At 59.5% G+C, this 21,159-nt stretch overlaps 2 protein-coding genes across 2 annotated transcripts in view; both read left to right on the top strand.

The window, feature by feature from the left end:
- The window catches only part of SLC9A1 (solute carrier family 9 member A1), a 31,287-nt gene extending 28,812 nt beyond the window's left edge, over window positions 1-2,475 (top strand). The window contains exon 12 of the mRNA XM_075438018.1: window positions 639-2,475. Coding sequence (XP_075294133.1) covers window positions 639-961 — 323 coding nt within the window. The 3' untranslated portion in view covers window positions 962-2,475. The remainder of the gene's footprint in view (window positions 1-638) is intronic.
- Window positions 2,476-8,857: 6,382 nt separating this feature from the next.
- On the top strand, window positions 8,858-16,227 carry TENT5B (terminal nucleotidyltransferase 5B). The gene is made up of 2 exons (XM_075438034.1): window positions 8,858-9,063; window positions 12,668-16,227. The coding sequence occupies exons 1-2, from the start codon at window positions 8,887-8,889 to the stop codon at window positions 13,685-13,687; spliced, it is 1,197 nt and encodes a 398-aa protein (XP_075294149.1). The 5' UTR covers window positions 8,858-8,886; the 3' UTR covers window positions 13,688-16,227.
- Window positions 16,228-21,159: the final 4,932 nt, after the last annotated feature.

Here is a 21,159-nt window from a genome sequence, read left to right as displayed (position 1 = left end):
CTCCCCGGGCACGTGGTGGGCTGTGCCTGAGCAGAAGCAGCCGGCTCGCTTCCCGGCACGGTTCCCGCTGGGAAGTCAGCCTGGCCAGTCCAGATCCATCCGGAGCTCAGCTCGCTCCGTCCACGCAGCCCCGGTTCTGGCCATGCCTCTCCCTGCCCTCTGCACCGGGAGTGCTCAGCCACAGGACCTGCCCCCGGCCTCCTGGCTTCTCCAGCACGCGTTTGCTCTGCCATCTTTGGTTCCTGCTGTCCTGTGTGTCCTGCCCTGCTCTGGGGACGGTGTGGCGGGGTGTGACAGGGTGTGACGGGGTGTGACGGGGTGTGACGGGGCGCTGGCGCACACGGAGCCGGAGGTTAATCAGCAGAGGGCAGCTTCGGCCCTTGCAGGCACCGCGGTCCTGGAAGCAGGGCTGGGCTGCCTGGGGCGGCCCAGATGGGATGTGGAGATCAGAAAAAAGGAATTAAACAGCAGACTTGGAAACTGGAGAAAGAGTGAGCGCGGGCACCCCAGCCCCAAACATCTGGCATGCGTTAGCTGGGGGTCCCTGAGACCCCCCTTCCCTTCCCCAGGTTATCCCCACCCAGTTTGTTCACGACAGCGCGAGACGGGCCCTGCCTGACCCCTCTCTGCCTCCCCAGACCCGCTGGCCTATGAACCCAAGGCGGACTCGGAGAACCTGCCCATCATCACCATCGACCCAGCCTCCCCGCAGTCCCCGGAGTCCGTGGACCTGATGAACGAGGAGCCCAAGGGCTGCAGCGGCCTCCCGCCCTCGCCCGAGGAGGATGAGGAGGGGCTGGTGATGCGGGTGAAGGAGCCTTCCTCCCCAGGTACTGACGATGTCTTCACCCCGGGGACCGGTGACAGCCCCAGCAACCAGCGGATGCTGCGATGCCTGAGCGACCCGGGGCCTCGGCCGGAGCCGGAGGAGGGCGAGCCCTTCATCCCCAAGGGACAGTAGCGGCTGGCGCACGAAGCCTCACCCGCCTCCGCGCGGTTTCTCTCTCTTCATTCGTTCTTTCATTGCTCTCCTTTTTGGTTTCCTCTGTCACTACACACCGGGTTCAGAAAGGGGAGCCCGTCCTGGATGGACTGGGATTGCCAGGACAGCTCAGCCCAGCAAGCCCTGGGCTGGCCCCAAGGAGCGGGGAAGGAGCTCCCGGGGTGCAGGGGGCTCCTCGGCCGCCGGGGCCTGGGGCTGTCGGACGATTTGCTGCCTGGCTCTGGGGTCTGCGGGTGCCTCACAGCCCCGGCGGGGCTTTCCCGGAGGCTGCCCACCCACTCAGGACCTGTGAGCGGCTCCTCAGGGCGGCCGTGGCCGGCGCAGGGTGGGCTCTGGCCGGGGACCTGGGGGTGTCCACGGAGGCTGCCCTGCGGCACGGCTTCGGCTCTCCCCAGCCTGTGTTTTACCCACCCCCTCGCCTTGCTCCGGAGCGGAGAGATGGGGAGATGGGAGCCAGGCTCTGCGCCGGGGCTGGCACAGCCACCACCTTGCCCAGCACCCTCCCAGGGACCTCGGGCTCGTGCTGCTGCTCCCTGCCTCGGCCGCTTCCCCTCCCGCCCTGCATTTCACGCCAGGTCTTGATAAATAAATACCCTATAGCCATGCAGGGGGGAGGCCGGGTCCCCCCTCGCTTCGAGTGGCCCTGCAAGCCTGGGCCTCTCCGTCCCTCCTGGAACTGCTGCCTGTCACCCGTCCCCGCGGGGACCCTCTGCCAGCCTCGGCCCCTCGCCCCGTGCCTGCCCGGCAGCGCGGCACCGGCTGCTCCTTAACCAAAGACGGGGTCCGGGCTCCCCGGGCACGGGGACGGGGTGTGCAGGGGGTCGCGTTTGCTACATGGGGGAGATTATTTTTCTCTCCCTGCAATCGAGAGGAGCTGGGGGAGAGCCAGGGGCTGGCTCACCTGTTGTGGGGACACGCTGGGGCCGGGAGGTTGACAGGAGGAGGACAGCTGGGGGGGTCGGGGGTCCTGAGCTTGGAATGACCCGTCTTTCCCCAAGCCTTGGGGTTTGGGTGACTTACACCCTTCCCCGGGCTCAGGGGTGTCCTGCATCATTCTCGTGCGTGTCACCTTGTCCCCAACATGTCACCCGGTGCCGCCCTTCGCGGTGGGTGATGCCTCTCCCGTGCTGTGGGGTGCTCATCACCCCCTCCCTGGGGAGCCCAGGCTGCTTCCCCCTCCCCGCACCGTGCCTTGCCCCGCGTCGTCTCTGCCCCGCTGCCTTGGCGGGCACCCGGCCCGCACGCCCACCCGCCCCGCATCCCGACCGGGACCCCGGGGACCGGCGCCCGCGCAGCTTCGTCACGCCGGGGCGAGAGCCTGCGTCGCTGCCCGCGCCTGCCTGCCTGCCCTGCTCTGTCTCCAGGAGGAAAAAAGCAATGAGAATTCTCTTGTATAAAAAGGAAAAAAAACACATGTAAAGAGAATCTTGGTTTTTATCATGAATATTCTAATAAATTAATGTTAATTTTTAGTGGGGTTTTTCCGGCTGTTTGGGCTCCTACCCCTGCCACAGGGTCCTGGCTGTCCCAGACGAACGAGGCGGCTGTGAGACAGAATCACAGGATCACAGAGTGGTCGGGGTTGGAAGGGCCCTCTGTGGGTCACCCAGTCCAACCCCCTGCCCAAGCAGGGTCACCCAGAGCAGGCTGCACAGCACCGCGTCCAGGCGGGGCTGGAATATCTCCAGAGAAGGAGACTCCACAGCCCCTCTGGGCAGCCTGGGCCAGGGCTCCGTCACCCTCAGAGGGAAGAAGTTCTTCCTCATCTTCAGACGCAAAAGACACCTCGTCCCCATCGCTGTCAGGATGGAGAGTTTGTCCCTCGCCTTCCCACCGTGGCTCGGGGAGGTGGGGAGCCCCGGCTGGGGGTCACTCCTAAAGCCATTCCCACCTTTGGCAAAGAGGTTCCGCAGACCCCATGCTCCCGCACCCCTCCCCGGGGCCGCGCCGGCGTGAGGGCGCGTTGGGAGGGGAAGGGCTGCTTTTCTCACTCGGCAGAGGGAAGAAGGCGAAAGGCAGGTGCCGGGGCGTGGGTCGCCCGTCGCGGCACTGGACAGGCCTGGAGGCAGCCCCGAGGTGCCGGCCGGCGTCCCGGGCAGCTCTGCCCACCCCGAGCCCAGCGCCTTGCCCCCGGGGAGGCAAGGGTTGGCGTCCCGCTGCGGGCAGCACCTGCCCTTCCCACGTCCCTGCACTGTGGCGGCGTTTGGGGGTGATGGCTCCTTCCCCAGGGGAGGGGGCCCATTTGGGGGTGCCCCAGGGCGGCCGGAGCTCCTCGCTTTGGGGCAGTTGCAATGGGAGCGTGTTTCATCGCTGCAAATTAAAGTTCTGATTCAGCGAGGCCGTGACTCACGCCCTCGCCATCCAGCAAGCGCGGAATGGCTGGCGTTGCTCATGTGCTTAAAATACCTGAAGCCTGGGGTCCCCCGTGGCCCCGGGCTGGGATCTGGTGCAGCTACTGCACCCCTGGGCCCCCCCCCCCTTTGCCGAGGGGTCCCTGGGCAAGAGGAGGCAGGCGGGGGATGTGGGGCAGGCGATGCCGTGGGGCCCATGGCGGTGTTGGTTCGGTGGGTGCCATCCTTGCACCCTGCGGTGGGGCTCAGGGTGCCTCGTCGCCGGCGCAGTGGGGCTGCCGGGGGGACCCCAAAAGCAGGAACAGGCAAAGCTGGGCCTTGGATCGGCCTCGCTGGAGGAGAGCAGCAGCTTTTCCATCCCAGCCCAAAGGGTGGGAGCACCGAGAGGCTCCGGCCGCAGCCCAGAAGCCGGGTGATGGCCGCCCATCCCGGGCACGGAGGGGAAAGCAGGAGCGAGCAGCAGCCGCGGGCTGCCCGAGCATCTCACCCACCCCACGTGCCAGGGAGCGTCACGTGCGGCCGCCCGCTTGATTTCGGTCATGCCTTTAACGCGGGAACTCACCAAACCGAGGCATTTCCAGGATATTCTTGGTTCTGTCTAAAAGGGTGAGTAACTTTTTTTAATGAGGGAGGACTAATGATCCCTCCAGGGATGGGCTGTCACCGCTGAGCAACTGCCAAAGCACATGCAGCGCCGAGGCCGGGAGGTGGACGGGCCCCGGTGCCAGCCCCCGGCCCCACGGTCCTGGCAGCAAAGCATTTTCCCCGTTTGCAGCCCCCCTGTGCGCCGTAACCCCCCCAGCTCCCTCCCAGAGTGTGGCGGGGCCATGGTGGTGGCAGGGAGACAGGGAGAACGGAGGGACCCTGAGCAGGACGACCTTGTCCTTGCACAAGCGCCTGCCGCGGCGTTCGTTCCCCTTCCCGTGACCCCATCCGCGGGGATTACAGAGCTGCTGCCTCTGTAGCTGCAGGAATCTGCCCCAGCCGCGACGGCTGGGCTCTCCCGTGCCTCAGTTTCCCTCTGCATGGTCCGGCATGAAGCAAGGCACAAAGCGAGGGGCAGGGGAGAGCGAACAGCGTCGCAGCCCCCCACCGCTGCTGAGCACCGAGGGCAGAGACCCCTCGGGAAGGGCCATGAAGCCACCCCTGGCGTCACCGGCTCCAGGCTCAGCAGCTGCCCGAAGCGGGGCTCCCGGCCGGCTCCCCGGCTTTCCCAAGAGCGGCGATAGCAGGGCGGCCGGCACGGCGATGCCGAGGAGCTGGCGGGTGATGGGACGGGGGGTGCCGGAGCTGCCACCACCCGCAGCCATACCCGGGCATCTCCCACGGCCCAAAAACCCAAAGCGCAGGGACCGGCTGCGTTCTCTACCAGGCTCAAACTGGTGGCATTCAGAAGGGTCACCCCTTGCCACGGCTTTAAAAGCACAAGTCATCCCAAGCAAAACAGCATGGGGTGTCACCAGGAAGCCACCAAGCCCGGAACACGCATGTCACTCATGTCACTGTTTGTAGCCGTGCGGGGACTGGGGGACGGGGATCTCCCTGGCTGGTGACACCCCGAGCAGCTGCAAGGGAACAGCTTGGTCCCTGCCCCACTCTGGGGGCACGTCAGTGCCGTGTCCCCCCCCCGTGCCCCAGCAGAGCCACGTCCGCCCCCGTGCTCCCCAGGCAGCATTTTGCAGCAGCCAGGGGAGGTGACGGGTGCCATTCCCCAGCTCTGTTTCACCCGTGGTAATAACACCCTGCGCTCCCTTTCATCTCAGGGCCTCCAAGGTGGCCCTCTCCGGGGCGAGGGCGTCCCGGCGTCATCACTTCTCACTAATTCCAGGAGGCAGCTGGGAACATGGAGGGGTCTGGGGGTCCTGGCCGGTCACATGAGGACCCTGAGCGGAGAGCAGAGCCACGACACCCCTCGTGCCAGGCAGCGAACGTGCGTGCTCACCCCACAGCCCTGCTGCCTGCAACACCAAATTTGGCCTTGCCGCGGCTGCTCAGGGAGCAGAGGCAGCCGGTGGCACAGCCGCGGGGACAGGGGTGTCCTTGGCAGTGAGGGTCCGGGGGCAGCGAGCAGCGGTGGCACCTCTGGGACGGGCTGACCGGGAGATGTCTGGGAGCGGAGTTTGCCGAGGGAAGTTTGGGACACGGCCGAGGAGAAGGGCTCCACGTCCTACACCCACAGCGGGCACGGAGAGGCATGTGCATGGGGACGGTGACATGTGTGCGGGGACAGCAGGGTGTATGGATGGAGACGGTGGCACTCTTGCATGGGGACAGCAGGCAACTGCACGGGGACGGCTGGCATCTGCGTGGAGGTGGCCGGGGCATGCACGGAACAGTCGCTGCGTGCACGGGGACAGCTGCCACGGGCACAGGGACAGCCTGGGACACGGCTGGCATGTGCATGGTGGCAATGCCAGGGGCGGCTGCCATGGGAGCGGGGCGGGAGTAGTGCCCCCACCCTGATGGGGAGCGTTGCTGCTCCCCGGGGCGATGCTGGGTGACGTTGGTGGCTCCAGGAGAAGGGCTTGGTCCCACCTGCTTGCTCAGGGAGTTGGCGCACACCCTGCTTAATGGCGGGTGGGACGGAGCCGGTCCCACGCGGGTCAGGGAGTCCCTGAGGTCTTTTTTCACCTCCAGGTTGGGCTTTCACCTCTCACCCCGCTTGCCCAGCTCCTCCAGCCCTTTCCCCCCAACGCCCCCACTGAGAAGTCCACGATGGGTGCTCAGGGCTGGATGAGGTCCCCAACGCCCCGGGGGGCTCTGCTCGGATGGGGGTTCCACCTCTGCCCCCCCCCCCGGCACCCTCCTGGCAGCCCCTGCCCCTCTCCATCCCCCCTGGCCGTGGGATGCCCTGTTCCTCCCCGCGCACACGCAGGGACACGTCCCAGCTCCTCCTGGGGTGATTTCCCGTCAGGGTGAAGCCGGTGTCCCTGCGCAGAACCATGATGCTGCCGACCCCGGATCCATGGGGCGAGCGGGGTCACGGCATCCCTGAGCCCCTGGCCCCCTGCCCAGCCCCTGGCCCACCCTCATAATCCCAAAGGGGCTTCACAACCCTCATGCCATCACCCGGGAGGCAGGATCCGCCCGTGTTTCACCCCAAGACAGTGATTATTCCATAATTGCCAGCAAAACAAACGAATAAAGTCCAGGCTGGCACTTGCTGAGCTAGAAGGAAACAGTCTTGGTGCCATTCCCAGCCCTGGGTTTGCTGCCGGCGGCTCTTTGGGATAATCGTTTGGTGATGGATGTTAACGAGCAGCTCAGCCTGTCCAGCCGGAGCGCGTCAGCTCTTTTTAACGAGCCGATGTTTTCTCCAGAGCCATCAGCACGCCTGGCCCTCTCGGCCTGGGCAGCGCAGGCGTGCATCTCCCGGCTCATCACCGGGCCACCGGCTCATCCCCCAAGGATCTGCAGCACCTTGCTCATCCCATCGGCTCCGCAGCCGCATCCTGCCCCAACGCCCAGGGCTGTCGCGGCTGGTGGGGTCTCCCAAAGCGCCCTGCCCGTGGGGTGCTCAGCACCCAGCCAGGCTTTCCTCCCGCACCCGAGTCCCCCCCGCTGGGCCCCCAGGATGGGTGAGCAGGGCAGAAGCTAATCCCTAAAGATATTTGGCCTCTCTCAGCCTCTTGGGAAACTCTTCCTGATCAGGCTCTTTCACTGACAGGATCAAAGGGGTTTTGCAATGGGAGGAGGCTGCCTGATATTTTATCAAGTTCCTTGGAAAATCACTTTCTGGCAGGGCTCCCCTCCTCCCGCACCCTGGTTTGGAGCAATTGCAAGGCACAACCAGGAGCAGCATTTAATCCCGACAGAGATGTCTGATGGAGCCACGCAATGATGCTGGCAGGAGCCAGAGAACAAAACACTGTGGCATGAGGAGCATCCCCACGTGGGGACCCCGGCAGAGGGGACTCCTGCCCCCCATGGGGAGCCCTCAGGCTGTTGGTGCATCACAAGCTGGGGAGGATTTCAGAGGAGACCAGGGCTTGGGGACACCCCATTAACTCCTCTCCCCTCCAACCCAGCTGTGCGTGCTCCTAAACACCCCATTTCCCCCCAAACCCAAATCCCCCATCACTCAGTTGCTCTTTCTGCAGCCAGCTCCAGCTTCCAGCAGCGGATCCCTGGGATACAGAGGGGACAACCTGCTTTGGAGGTGGACTTTGCAGCTTGGAAGAGCTCTGCAGTGGCTTCCCTGAGACAAAATGCCCAAGGCTGGGGGTTTGGGCCTTTTCAGGGTTGCTCTTGCAAAAGACCCTTACAAGGGTATAAAAAATAAACCTGCTGGCTCGCTCTCTGACAGGGCTCGTGGCTTGTAGGGATGGATCCCAGCTCCAAGCAGGAATGGGAGAAATGGGAGCGGCGGCTGCAGATGCAGAGCCTGGAGTTGGGACCGCGGGGCATCGGGCACTAGCTCGGCTGGGAGACGCCTCCTGGAAATGTCTGCAGGGTTAAACGCCGTGGAGAAATGAGCTCTTTAAAGTGCTGGGAATTGTTGGGATGAAAGGAAATGGGCGGCTGGCGGCTGGGGATACTGCTGGCCTGGGGAGGAGGCGGTGGCTCGGCCGGCAGCAGGGCCACGCGCTGGGTTGTAAGGGCTGGGGCTGAACTCTGGCGTCAGCCTCCCGGGCTGGTGGGGTCCGTCACCCCGGGGTGTCACCCCGTGTCTCCCAGGTGCCAGAGCTCCCTGCAGCCAGCGGGTGCGCTGGGTCCCTGGGGATGCTGTTGGCCTGGGAGAGAGGGCCCTGGGGTGTCAGGCCGGGGGGCGTGGGGCTGCGGGTGCCAGGCCGTGGTGTTTCAGTGGGGTAGCAGGCCATGGGGATCAGTGGGGCATCAGATCATTGAGTATCACCGGGGTACCAGCCTGCTGGGCATCAATGGGGCACCACGACACGGGGCGTCAATGGGGCATCAGCGACGCATCAATGGGGCGTCAACGGGGCGTCAATGGGGCGTCCCTTTAACCCGCGCCCCGCCCCGCCCAATCACCGCCGGGATTCCCGCACGCAGCGCGTCGCGCCCGTCCCGCCCCACTCCTCCCTTCGCCCCGCCTCTTTCCCCACTCTCTCCCCTGATTGGCGACAAGCCCAGCCCCAACCTTTACCCTCGGCCTATGAGACCGCGGGAGAGTCGGCGAGGCCGGTCAGCGATTGGCGGCGGGGCCGGGCCAATGGGGGCGCGGCCGGGGGGGCTATATAAAGCGGCGGCGGGGCGCGGGCGGGCGCAGTGCTCGGCGTAGCCGGTGGCGGGTGGGGAGCGGCGCGGGCCGATTCGTCTCAGCGTCCCCTCCGGGCCCCACCGCCCCCTCCCCCCCCGCTCGGCAGCACCTTCTGCGTTTGGCTTCCCCCCCTCCTCTTTATTTTTTTTTCTTTTTGAACAAAACCCCCCATTTTCCCTCTGCTTCCCCCTCCCGACCCGGCACTTCCGGCTGGCTTCCGCGCCGCTTCCGGGTGGCTCCAGCTCCTCTTCCGGTGGCGTCTCCGCCTGGGGAGGAAGGGAGTGGGGGGAGGGGGGTTGGGGAGGGGGGCGATGCTGGTGCCGGCGGCGGGGCCCGCTCCGGGCGGCGCGGAGCAGCGCGGCGGCCGCTTCAGCGTCCTGAGCTGGGAGCAGCTGCGGCGGCTGGACCTGATCCTGGGCGAGGCCGTGCCCATCCACGGCCGCGGGAACTTCCCCACGCTCTCGGTGCGGCCCCGCACCATCGTCCAGGTGAGATCCCGGGGGGGGGCCGGGGGGGGCCCCCGGGGGTGGGTAAGGGTGGTTAAGGGTGGTTTGGGGTGGCGGGGTGTGGTTTGGGGTCGGGGGGGGCGTGTACGTGTCTCGCTCCGCCGCCCCGTTGGACTCTGCCCCACTCCCCCGGGGGTCACGGAGAAGATCAGCCCGCTGAGGCGGTGGGAACGGAGCCAGCCCCGTCGGGCTCGGGGCAGAGCAGCCCCCCCGCAGGGGGGGGAGGTGGGAGCCGGTCCCGAGGGTGCTGAGCGCTCGGCTGGCCCCGCTTCCCCAGTCTGGGGGTCGCGGTGGGCCCCTCTGCTGCTCCCCCCTTCCCCTGCCCGCGGTTGTAGCAGGAATGTGTAAGTCTGGAGAAAACCCTCGTGGGTTTCCTTTCTTCAGCTGTTCTTCTCTTTAAATTCACGCCTGAGCCCGGCTCTGCTTCATCCCATCCTGCCTTCCTCCTCCTCCGGGGCTGGCTGGGTGCCCCAGGAGCGGATCCCACGAAATGGCTCCGTGCTGGGGGCCATGTCGGGCTCGTGCGGTTATTAATTTAAACGCTAGATCAGATGTCTGCGTCCTTTGGTTCTCGTCACGCTGACTTTATCCCCCAGAGTCTGCCGAAGACTTGGTCTCGTTAAAGAGTGTCTGTTAGTTTAACTATAAACTAATAACTGCGTTTAATATTAAACTAACAATGTAGTTCAAATAAGCTGCTGCATATTCATGTTTGGGAGGCAACTTCATTCCTCAGTAATGACTCATCAAATGTAAAATCGGGCATGTTAGCTTCTAATTAAAAAGCCTATTCACCAAGCTAAACCCAAACGGGCTTTCACAATAAACTCATCAGCAGGATTTTGAAGCCTCAGCTGCTTGAGAAATATTTCGGCTCAAGCCTGGCAGATGGAAAGGTGACATTTGAAAGGCTCTGCTGTGTGAGAGCCTCAGCTGATGTCGAATTCCTCGAGTTCCTGCCGCATCTGCTGGAGGCAGGAGTGCAAAATCTTGGCTGCGAGAGCTTTAACCAAGTGGCAGAGGAGAGCTCCTGTCGGACGCTGGCTTGGGCAAGGCCAGTGGAGCTCGGCGCTGGTCAAAGCCCGGCGCGGTGTCAGATGTTCTGCCGGTTATTACTGTGTAGTGCCACAAAACTCAGGCGGTTTGGTGTTGGGGCTGCCGGGAGGGATGTTGCCACGAGCAACTTTGAACACGAAGTAACTGAGGGCTGTAATTCTGACCAACCGCGCTGGCAGACCCTGTGTTTAGGGCTGACTAATCCACAACAAGTAACCTAAAAGGCAGTTTATTTACTGCCTGCTGCTGCTGTTGTGGGAGCTGGGAAGTGGCTGGTCAGGGTTTGCTCCTGCCTGGCCGGCCGAGCCAATTATCAGAACCACGCGGCAGGCGAGGTGCTGTTTGGGGAAGCAGGTCAGCAGCTGCCTAACCCTCGAAATATCCAACCCTGGGGGACAAACGCGTGCCTGAACCCACTGCCTGCAGCTGGGGAGGTACGCTGCGGGTGGAGGCTGGAGCCCGCTGTCCCCGGTGTTCTGCAGGTTGGAGCTCTTGTGGGTGAGGTGGGACGAGGCTGGCTTGAGCAGTTGGGATTTTTTTCCCCCTTTTCTGAATCCATCTTGTGTGGGTGGACCTGGGAACCTGGGGGGCTTGGTAAGCCTGGAGTGTTTGGGTCTGAAGCACTGCAGGTCCTGAGCAGTGCCCAGAAAGGGCTGAAGCAGCAGTTCCGTGGGGCTAGGGAGTGAATCTGGAAGGAGATCTCCTCCAAGCGCTGGTCCCAGCTCTGGATCTAATGCTTTTGTGCCCTATAGTTTGTCTCTCTAAGCCAAATAGCATGCAACTCGCAACTCCGTGAGCAGCGCTGACCCCAGTAACTGATCTGTTGGCAGCAACTGCACACCCCCTTGGATCCCCTGCCTGATAGTTGTTCTATACAGGGCAACTACACAGTGCATTTTTTAGGAGTAAATTCAGTTTTCAGGTGGCCTCCCTCTGAGAAGAGCTGCCTTCGTGGCAGGGTTGAATGTGCTGGTGGGGACTTGGGCCTTCCGATGGGGACTAACTCACTGGTTAGCTGTTGCCTGACATGCGACTGTCACCATTCGCTTGGCAAGGAGCCCGGGTGTGTTTCTAGCCTGAGCAGCAGTGGCTCATGTCGGGCGGTGATAGGGGAAACACCAGCAGAGAAGCTGCATTGTGAGATTTAACGAGTTAGAAAACATTTGTTTGTTTGTACCAAGCTATCTCCTGTTTGCAAGGGCACCTCGGGGCAGCAGGAGCTCGCTGGCGTGGTGTCTCAGCTTGGTCACCAAGCGCTCTGTGGCCTGCAGAGGGTTGCGTGCTGCAGTCTGTCACCTTTGTGTATTGTTTCTTCTAAACAAAACCCGTGGAGGAGCAGTTCCACGGCTGCTGAGGAGTCCCCCGCAGCTGTCTGCTCGGGGCTATGCCAACCAAGCAGCGGCTTCAGCCCCTCTGACAAGGTTTTGAGTTTACTCTCAAATTAGGACAACCTCCCAGGGCTGAGTAGCGTGGTCTGACTGGCTTCTCGTGATAGAACTTGTCCATTTGTATCCCAGGCTTTGGCTCTTTCAAGCTCTAGCCTTGCTGCAAGCACCGGGCGAGCAGGCTGGCTAGCTGGGACTCCCGGGATGGCGGGTCATTGCTGGAGAGAAACATGAAAGCAGGGTGAGCGATGGGAAGAGCTTCTGGTGGAAGATAGGAACTTAATCTTCCTGGGATCTTTGAGCTCAGTTAAACTCAAATTATAAGCTGGTGTCCAAATGGTTTATTTTATGATCTTGGGGTTATTTCAGCCTCCTGCATGTTAAGTAATAGCACAAGTGATTCAGCTTTGCTCTAAATGAACAAAGCTTTGGAGGTACCGGTGGGTGTGCCAGGACTGAGCAGGCAGCATTAAAATCGCTGGAGTAACACCCGTCAGATGAAAGCTGCCTCTTGTGCTTGATAGCATGCCAAGTTCAGCACGAAGCTCTGACACACTGGAAATTGTTAGGATACACTTACTAGTTAGGACATGAACTTGCATACGCCTGGCTGGGGCTTTTGAGCAGTTCTGGCATCTTGATTTGCCTTTAATGAATCTTGACAGGCAAAGGGGATGGCTAAAAGGAGCGAGCCACCCTGATTAAATCAGCGGGGACGGCTGCAGACTGTGCTGCCTCCTTGTATTTGGAGTCCTTTTTGGTCTTGGCTCGATGACTGGAAAGGCTGGCTGCAGCTGTGGGGGGTGGAGGGGGCAGAGGCCACCCCGAAGAATGGGTTTGGAGAACCTCTTGGTTTTTGGGGGTGAAGGAATGGAAGAGCAGACAGCTGTGCTGGAAGCAGGAACAGCTGTTTGTGTGCCCGAAGAGCCCTCTAATGCAGGGGAAGAAGCAAAGGAGAGCCACCCCCTGCTGCTGGCAAGGCTCTGGATGCTCTCCAAAGTGACCTATTTCTAATGGATTAGCCTTTTATTTCACTGTCGTGCACTGGAGTGGCCCATATAAGCGCAGGGAGTGAATCCTGCTGCTGTAGCCAGGCTGCTCCAAGAACGCTTTCTTATTTCTCACTGACTCTCTTTATATCTCAGGTTGTCCGTAGTCGCCTGGAGAAGAAAGGAATTGTGGTCCATAACGTAAGGTTGAATGGCTCAGCAGCTAGTCATGTTCTACACCAAGACAGTGGCTTGGGGTACAAAGACCTAGATCTCATCTTCGGTGTAGATCTGAAGACCGAAGATGTCTTCCAGCTTGTTAAAGATGTGGTGATGGACTGCCTGCTCGACTTCCTCCCAGAAGGTGTCAACAAAGACAAGATCACCCCCATGACTCTGAAGGAGGCATACGTGCAGAAGCTTGTGAAGGTCTGCAATGAGACCGACCGCTGGAGCCTCATCTCGCTCTCCAACAACAGCGGGAAGAACGTGGAGCTCAAATTCGTGGACTCCCTCAGGCGGCAGTTCGAGTTCAGCGTGGACTCCTTCCAGATCATCCTGGATTCGCTTCTGCTGTTTGGGGAGTGTTCAGAGACCCCCATGGCTGAGAACTTCCACCCCACGGTCACTGGGGAGAGCATGTATGGGGACTTCGAGGAGGCCATGGACCATCTCCGGAACAGGGTCATCGCCACGAGGAACCCAGAGGAGATCAGAGGTGGGGGGCTTCTGAAATACTGCAACCTCTTGGTGAGGGGGTTTAAGCCCAAATCGGAAGTGGATATGAAGGCGCTACAGAGATACATGTGCTCCAGGTTTTTCATAGACTTCTCTGACATCGGCGAGCAGCAGAGGAAGCTGGAGTGCTACCTTCAGAGCCACTTTGTTGGGATGGAGAGCAAAAGATATGACTATTTGATGACCCTCCACAGGGTGGTCAATGAGAGCACAGTCTGCCTTATGGGACACGAAAGGAGGCAGACCCTGAACCTCATTGCCATGCTGGCGGTGAGAGTCCTGGCTGAGCAGAACATCATCCCCACGGTCACAAACGTTACCTGCTACTACCAGCCAGCTCCTTACGTCAGTGAGATAAACTTCAACTACTATGTCACCCACGTGCAACCCTTCCTGCCTTGCAATCAGTCCTACCCAACGTGGCTTCCCTGTAACTGAGCCGGGATGAACTTCAGGGTCTGTCCTCCAAGGTATTTCCTTGCCTTGGGGAGTGGGGAGGGTGGGGGGGCAAAATGAAAAAAGAGACCTTCCTAGAACTGCAACGAAAGGAAACTTCCCGGACTCTCGCTCGAGTGTCTCGTTCCTGGGGTGGTTGGAACGAGGCCTTTCTGCTGTACACTGTGATGGGAAGTGCGGTGGTGTGGAAACGAGATGGCTTGGACGTTTCTGGGAAGACTCGATCACTTACTGAATTCTGGAGGCAAGGGGGGAGGGTGGGGGGCGTGTGAGGGGAGATTGTAGAATTACGCTAAGGTAGAGCTGCACTGCCCTGAGACGGTTCTGAACTGGGGGTGTGTTTTTTAGTGCGGGAGGTGTTAGGGGTGTGCAGACTTGTGGTTTCTGAAGACAGAAGCCAGAGTGGCTAATTCCTTTGAAGGACCAAAGAATCCTGTTTAAGTGCCTGTAACAATACAAACACAACTGTACTGTAAACCTTATTTTTTTCGCAGGGGCTGACATCCCAAGAGCTTGAGTGGGGATGTCCGAAGAGGAGAAATGTTTCTGTTGGGGAGGGTCGGGTCGTAAGATCATTTCTAGTAACCTGGCTGGAGCAAGGATGGGATGGCAGGTTACCTGTTGCTGAGGTTTTTTGGCATGGCTTGCTGCCTCCGAAGGACCAGCTGTAGCAAATAGCTGTCAAAGTGGGGCTGCACAACTGGGTGGGCTTTGAATGACTCAGTGTAAATGCCTGAAACTGGGGAAACTGGGGGGGGGGGAGGAGTGCATGATGGAAAATGCTGTGCAGAGCTTCGAGGAGAAAAGGCAGCAGGGACCTACCTATGGATCGACTCGAGCTCCCGAGTCTGCAGTGCCAAAACGTAATCGTGTACGTAAATGATGAGGCAGAAGGTCTGTCCAGGAGCCTGCCCCAGGCTGCCGTACCTAATTGTGTATTTTCTAGGGGAATTTGAAATGCTACTTCTAATTTTTCTTTTTGGCATGCAGTGTGGTTTTAATGCACAAAGCCAGAGGCCAGCTAGGTTATCTGGGAAGATGAGGCTTGTCCTTTGAAGCACAAACCCAACTAGTCCCCAAGTCGGTTATCTCCAGCTGTTGCTGTGAATGGGGGCTGGAGCCCCTGTCCTTCTAGGAGATCCACAGACCTCTTCCAGACTCCAGCCTCTCTGGCTGGAGATCTTCCCTCTGCCCTTGGGGCAGGTCCTGTCTTCAAAAGCAGCCTATTTCCAGCTACACGATTCCACATGTGAGCCACCGATAGCGTTTGAAATTCATTCTCTAGCTAGAGATGGAGCTTGGGGCGGCGGGGGGAGTCGCGTGCAAGTCGGTTGGCCTCAGGAAAAAGCATGTCTGCTGTAAACAAACCCTCTGGTGCCTGGAGGGTTTGGCGCTCTCGGTCAAACGTGGCTGTGGAGTTGGTGGGTGTCTAGAGCACAAAGTCTTTTCACTGAGGTGCCCGGCTTGCCGTGCCCGTTCTCGTGAAACATCTCAGATGTAACTATGCATGGACGGAGGGGCGGGCGGGCGCTCCCTCGAGATGCTGCTCTGGGAACGCCGTGGCTTCATGGTGCTTCCTCCGAGGCTGACGTACTTGAGTATCTTTACTAACTTGTTTTTTTTGTTTTGTTTTTGTGACAAAACTGTAATAGCTGGGCAGACTGAACACTAATAAAAACTAGATCCTTGGAATGTGCATAGCCAGATTGCTACCTTTTTTGGGGTAGGGGTGATGCGGAGTGGGCGTAAGGGCTGGGGGGGGAGCAGTCTGGGGGCTCTGGCATTTAACATGAACTAACCAGTTTGAAATTGGTCCAGCTTTGCTTCCTACCCAGTCAGAGCCGAAGAAGTGTCACTAATGATGTAGTTACTACAGGTCTAACTGCCTTCATGTAGAGCAGCTTTGCCTTCACGGACAAGGCTTGCGTGTAGACCCTGCCACAGCCTGGTGACTCCCAGGTGCCCAGAGCCTGAACCCTGTGGTGGGAGCTTGAGATTTTCCAGTGCAAGGTAAAACTGGTTTCGGGGCTGCTTTTGAGATCCTAAGGACGCCACCTTCGTGGCTTCAAGGGAAGATACATTTTTTTTTTCTTGCATTTTAAATGTCAGATGAACATAGGTGATGTGTAGCATGCCTTTTTACAGCCTGCTTACCCTCCACCCACAGACACGTAGACGCACTAAACTGAGATTCCCCTCCTTCCCGTTTAAGATGTCAAAAAGGTTCCCTACAGCCGACAGCTCAACAGGGCAACTGATGTTGAGATTGCACTTTTGATTTACGGAGTGTGTGTGGTGGGACTCTTGTGAATGGGTTGAATCTGAATTTTTCTAGACCTTGCAGTGATACTGTGCTGCCTCCTGTGAGGGGGCAAGTGGAAGATTCCAGTAGCTTGAATGGCACTTGATTTTGTTTTAAATGTCTTTTTTTCCTACACCTGTATCACTTGTCATGCGATGGGCTTGACATAGACTCACTAGATTCTTTAGAATCTGTTACAAATAAATACAGTGTATTCAAATCTGTTGGATTTCTTATTTGCTTATCCATCTGGGGGGTAGGGTGGTGTTGAGATGGCTGACCCTGCTCCCACCAGGCTCTGAACCAACTGGTCACCTCGAGAGGAGTGAGCTGGGCTGCTGGTTCTGGACCTGGCCAAGGGCTACTTGTATGTTGGGCTGCTCAGTCCCTCAAAGCAAAGCAGCCACAGAGCCTGGGAAGCGTGTGGCTGTTGGCAGGACACTGCCACAGCTGAGGGAGGTTTCTATTTATAACACTGTTCTTCAGTGTTGTGCATCTTCCCTTTTCCCTGTGGCTCCTCCAGTTGCTGGGGGGGGGGGGGGGAGGGTGATGGGGAGGGTGCTCAGTGCAGCAGCCTGCTTGGTGTTGGTGATCTGAGGTCCCTTGTCATGGGGACACTCACTGCTGCTGACTTTCCATAACTTCATTCTTGTCTGCTGACTGTTGTGGACAGCAAAAGGTTGCCTGTGTAATTAAGACCTGCTTATTTTGTGTAGCTGACCCACCTGCGGAGTGGTTCCTCTTGGAAAGGGGAGGGTGAGAAGCTCTTGGGGTTTGTCTCCCAAAAAAGTGTGGGTCTGCTGATGTTCAGGCTGGGTTCCTGTGCAGTGGCAGGGAGCTGGCTGTAGCTGGGTGCAGGCTGCTCTGACTCTGGCTGCCTTCCAGCCTAGGATGAAGTTTCACTTCCCATGTCAAGCTACAGGCAGGTCTAGTTCCACTGCAACAATTGAGCTGATGACGTGCCAGTCCCTCTTCGGGACAAAATTGCTGACTCTGCATCTCTGAATTTTTACGGTCTGGGGCCAGGCTTCCCTCTGACAACAGGTCTGGGTTGTTCTTGCTGGGCTGGCACCGTGTAAGACTGTGTCCCTGCCGCCTGCTCGACTAGGACGCTGCTCTTGCAGAGTTGATTTCTCTCTGAACATGTTGGAAGCCTCATGGGGTGCTTGCCTCTTGCTGGCACAAGCCAGCACCGAGCTCCTGCCTTCCCCGAGTGCGTCTCGCCTATGGGAGTGGCTCGAAAATATCTGCTTAGTTTGTCAGCTGTCTTCTCGGTGCCAGTGGTCGGTCCTGCCGAGGGCTGTTGATGCTCTGGTGAATAAGCTGCCTCGGGATTTGTGTCCCTGAGCAGAGCAGCAAAAGCCCTGACTGGGTCGGCTTGTCATTGTTGGAGCGGATCAGACTATACAAAAGGATGTTGGTGGAAAGCACTAGTTGTGATCAGAAAGGAGCTATCAATGTTTACCACTGAGATTTGGATCCCTCTTTTGTTAATTGTCAAATAAAAAAAAAACCCCACCGTATATTTTTCTCACAGCCTGTAGCCTGTCATTATTTTTCCCTTTGAGCAGAGGGTGATGGACAAGTCGGGATGTGCCTGAGTATCTGGCAGAAGAGATGGGGACTCTAGTGATGGGTGTGTTGGTGTGTGCTGGGTGCCCAGCCTCGGCTCTAGAGCTTTGCTCAGAGGGAAGATGCGTGCTGGGGGGCCGTAGCTCTGCCCTAGCCAATCCCTGTGTTATACCAGCCGTGTTCTGCCCACAGCAGACTGGTCTGGGTTGTGCTGGCAGTGCCCAGCTCAGGTGACTGAAGCTGGGAGCGGAGAAGCCCACGCTGCGCTCTGCGTGGGAGCACGGCAGCGCAGGATGTGCCCTGCAGCCCCTCCGCGGAGGGCTGGTGGGCAGTGGATGCCTTGAGGTGCCTCCAAACCCACCCAGCGCTGTATCAGCTAGCTCATTTCCCGGGGTTTCCAGCTGCAGACCTGCCCAGGGCAGCTTTTCTCCTGGAAGGACACCTGGCCGGGCTCCAAAAAGCGCTGAAACGGGAGGAATTTGTCTTGAATCTCCAGAATGCAAGAAGCATCTGGCTCCAACTTTGCTGCTTTCAGCTGTCCTGAATCTGTCGGCTCAACGCCGAGGGTGGCACCGTCCGTATGCGGGCGGGTAGCTGGACCCAGCGTGGCATTCAAATTGTATCTCGATCTCTCTAATTAGCCTCTCTTGTAGTACACCAGTGTTTCTACTCGGCTGCCCTCCTCCTCGGTAGCCTCTCGGGCAGCGCGGGTGTTAGCTCTGCTATTTGAGATCATGCAGAATGAGAGAACAGTCTGTCTGTGCGGCTCCTCTTTCCATTTATAGCTGTGTTCAGGCGATCCAGCACACGGACCCTTGTGCTCTGACGCCTGGTGCCAAGCACGAGACAAATGCTTCATTGATACGTACGTACCGGGAGGGCAGTTTGCTCCCGTGGCCGTGGCGGCGGGGCTGGGACGGAGCTGAGCTGCCGGAGGATGGCACAAACTCGGTCCCCTTCGCCGCGGTCCTGAGCCTTGGAGGGGTGAAGGTCGACGGTGAGAAATGTGCGGCTTGCGCTCCATCACTGAACCCTCCTGTCTTATCTCCTGGCCCCGGCTGCTGGAGGTTGTGGTTCAGGCTTTTGGGTTACAAATGGGATTTCAGCTCGTATTAGAGCTGGTGTGGAGGTGGAAGAGCGTTTAAAAGGCGCTTTTTTTTTCTCTGTGCGTGGGGCAGTTTGCTGCCGACCTTCCAGCTAGCAGGAAGGAGGTGTGGTGGGAAGCTCCGTGAACCCCCTGGGTCAGCCCCTTTCCCCCACCTCTGGCTGCTTGTGTCCAGCCTCAGGTGGGAAGCTCAGGTGTTCCCTTCCCCGCCGAGTCATCACAAGAAGAGATCAGCATGTGCAGAGCCTCTCGCCCTGCTCTGCCTAGGACCGCAGCCCAGCTCCCCCCAAAAGCCCCACGCGCTTCTGCAAAAGCCGACGCCGGCTCGCCGGGCGCCTGCTCTTCCCAGCTCCTGCTCTTCCAGCAGCTCCTGCTCTGGAGGAGCGAGCCGTGGCATCGGCCGTAGCTGGGGAGAGCTGCCCGTGCGCCCAGCTGCTGCCGGGTGGAAGCTGCAGTGGCTTTGCTGCTCCCTCATCTGGGTGGATCCCGTGCCCAGCCACCCCTGCCAGCTTGTAGAGACTTGAAGGCTCTGACAAATTTTGGTTGAAATCATCTGCTGGCATCCCAAGTTATTAAGGAGAATGACTGGCAGCTGTTGTGAAGTCATGTTTTCTTAAGGAAATGAATTAAAAAATGTCTATCTGCAGCCTCGAGCTGTTGCACAACCGAGCTGTGAGATGGGCCAGGGACGGGGCGTCCTCGCACCCCCCCACCCATACCCCAACCCACTGCACGTCCCTTCAGCGATGCCAAGGGGACGTGATGGCGTTTCTAAGAGATGGCTTGTAGGTGGGCCGGTGGTTCTGGAGCCGGGCACTGGGCTGGAGCGGTGCCAGGGGAGGCGCAGGGCGATGCAGACTGTGTTATCTCTCTCCCCGAACAAGCGAGAACACGCATTTTCACTCGTAAGCGCTCACGTCGTTTTTCCAGGGTGTCAGAGTTGAGCGTGGAAGGGCTGTTCCCACCTCACCTTCCTGGCCGGGAGCCTCCTCTCTGGTGATGGAGGAGGACGGCTCTTTTCGGGGTAGCTCTGCGCGGGGCCGGGTGTTGGGGGCTCAGCCGACGGCACCGGGCTGGTTGATCGTTGCCCTCTCCTGCCACCGCAGCGTATTTACCCTGCTTATCTGGCCGCTATCAAACCCCAGTTTCAGCAAGAGCAGTGTCACCCTGCCTTCAAAGGAGAAGCCACCACGCGGCACGTTCCCCAGGGTGTTTGCGTGGCCTATATTTTTGCCTTGTAATCCAAGGAGGGGCTGGCTGCACGACACCCCTCCAGCCCTCCTCCCTTCCCCCGGTAGCCACTGGGCTGGCGTGGCTGGGCCAGCTGATTACTTTAAGCATCCCTCTATAATATGCAATTACGGGTCGCTTGGGCTTGAAATCCCGGTTAAATCCGCATGTCCGCAGCGTGACTCACCTAACTACTGCTCCCCTAATGCATCCTGGATGCATTCCTTAAAGACTGGACATAATGTTAACATGCCACACGCTAACCACCCTTTTCAAATATCACCAGTGTGACGAGTTTAGCCAGTTTCTTCCCCTGCTCCTCCTCCCCTCCAGCCCTAGATGGTCCCTGCGTACTCCGATCTGAGCATCCAGGGTGTCACCCCCCTTCGCAGAGGGGTTTTCTCGCTGCCGTGACGGGGCTCAGGAGGAATCTGTCCCTGAAAGAACGATCGCCTGCCCGGGGATGTTTCAGTCGAGATCAGGAGCGGCGCTGCCATCCCAGGAAGGCTAAAAAAAAGCCCCCTGATTGCGGATGGTGGGAAGGCAGGAGGGACGCGGCCCTTCCCTGTGGTGACAGCCTCCTGCCAGGGACTGTGGAGCACCCCTGTGCTTCTCTGCAGCGCCAGGGCTGCTCCTGCCGCAGAGCTCGGGGTTCTGTAACGTGCCCTCCCGAAGAAGGCGGCCTTCGGACCCAACCTGCTCATTTGGGGCTGGGTGCTGCTATTCAGCGGGCGCAGCCGGGCTGCCCGTGACGGAGAGCGCAAAGCAACGTGAGTAAGCACATCCTCACCACCGTCCCACGTCACGGGTGACCTACCCCTGGGAGGGACCGGGTACCCTCCACCTCCCATTAATGCCCAGGGAATTGGAGACGGTCAGCATTGCTAATAGCCATAATTGCCCGGTAGTTATTTAGTCGATGATTTGTTGTACCCAGGCAGGCTGCCTTACGTCCAAACCTCAACCCATCCGCCCCGGGGCCATCCCAGGCTGCGCAGGTGAGCGAGGAGAGACCGCAGCGACAAGCTCTGTTTTCCAGCCGGCTCCCAGCTGGAAGAACGTGGTTTATCCGGTGCCAAAACTGAACACCATCTGTCAGCCATCCCTCCAGTTTCTTATCTCCAAGCTCCTCTTTCTTCCCTCCTGGTGATGGGGAGAATAAAAGAGACATTCCAGACTTTTGAGGGACCGTGCGGGCTGCAATGGGGGAAAACAAAGTTTGAATTCTGGCTCCACGAGTGCCCC

The sequence above is a fragment of the Opisthocomus hoazin genome, chromosome 17, assembly GCF_030867145.1.
Source record: "Opisthocomus hoazin isolate bOpiHoa1 chromosome 17, bOpiHoa1.hap1, whole genome shotgun sequence".
In the NCBI taxonomy this organism is placed as follows: Eukaryota; Metazoa; Chordata; class Aves; order Opisthocomiformes; family Opisthocomidae; genus Opisthocomus; species Opisthocomus hoazin.
This window is presented reverse-complemented; position numbering and strand designations above follow the sequence as displayed.

Bases quoted from the DNA above. Each gene is read 5' to 3' on its own strand.
- TENT5B (XM_075438034.1), top strand. From the start codon at position 8,887: ATGCTGGTGCCGGCGGCGGGGCCCGCTCCGGGCGGCGCGGAGCAGCGC. The intron at 9,064-12,667 runs GTGAGATCCCGG...TTTATATCTCAG, and splicing joins GGCCCCGCACCATCGTCCAG to GTTGTCCGTAGTCGCCTGGA.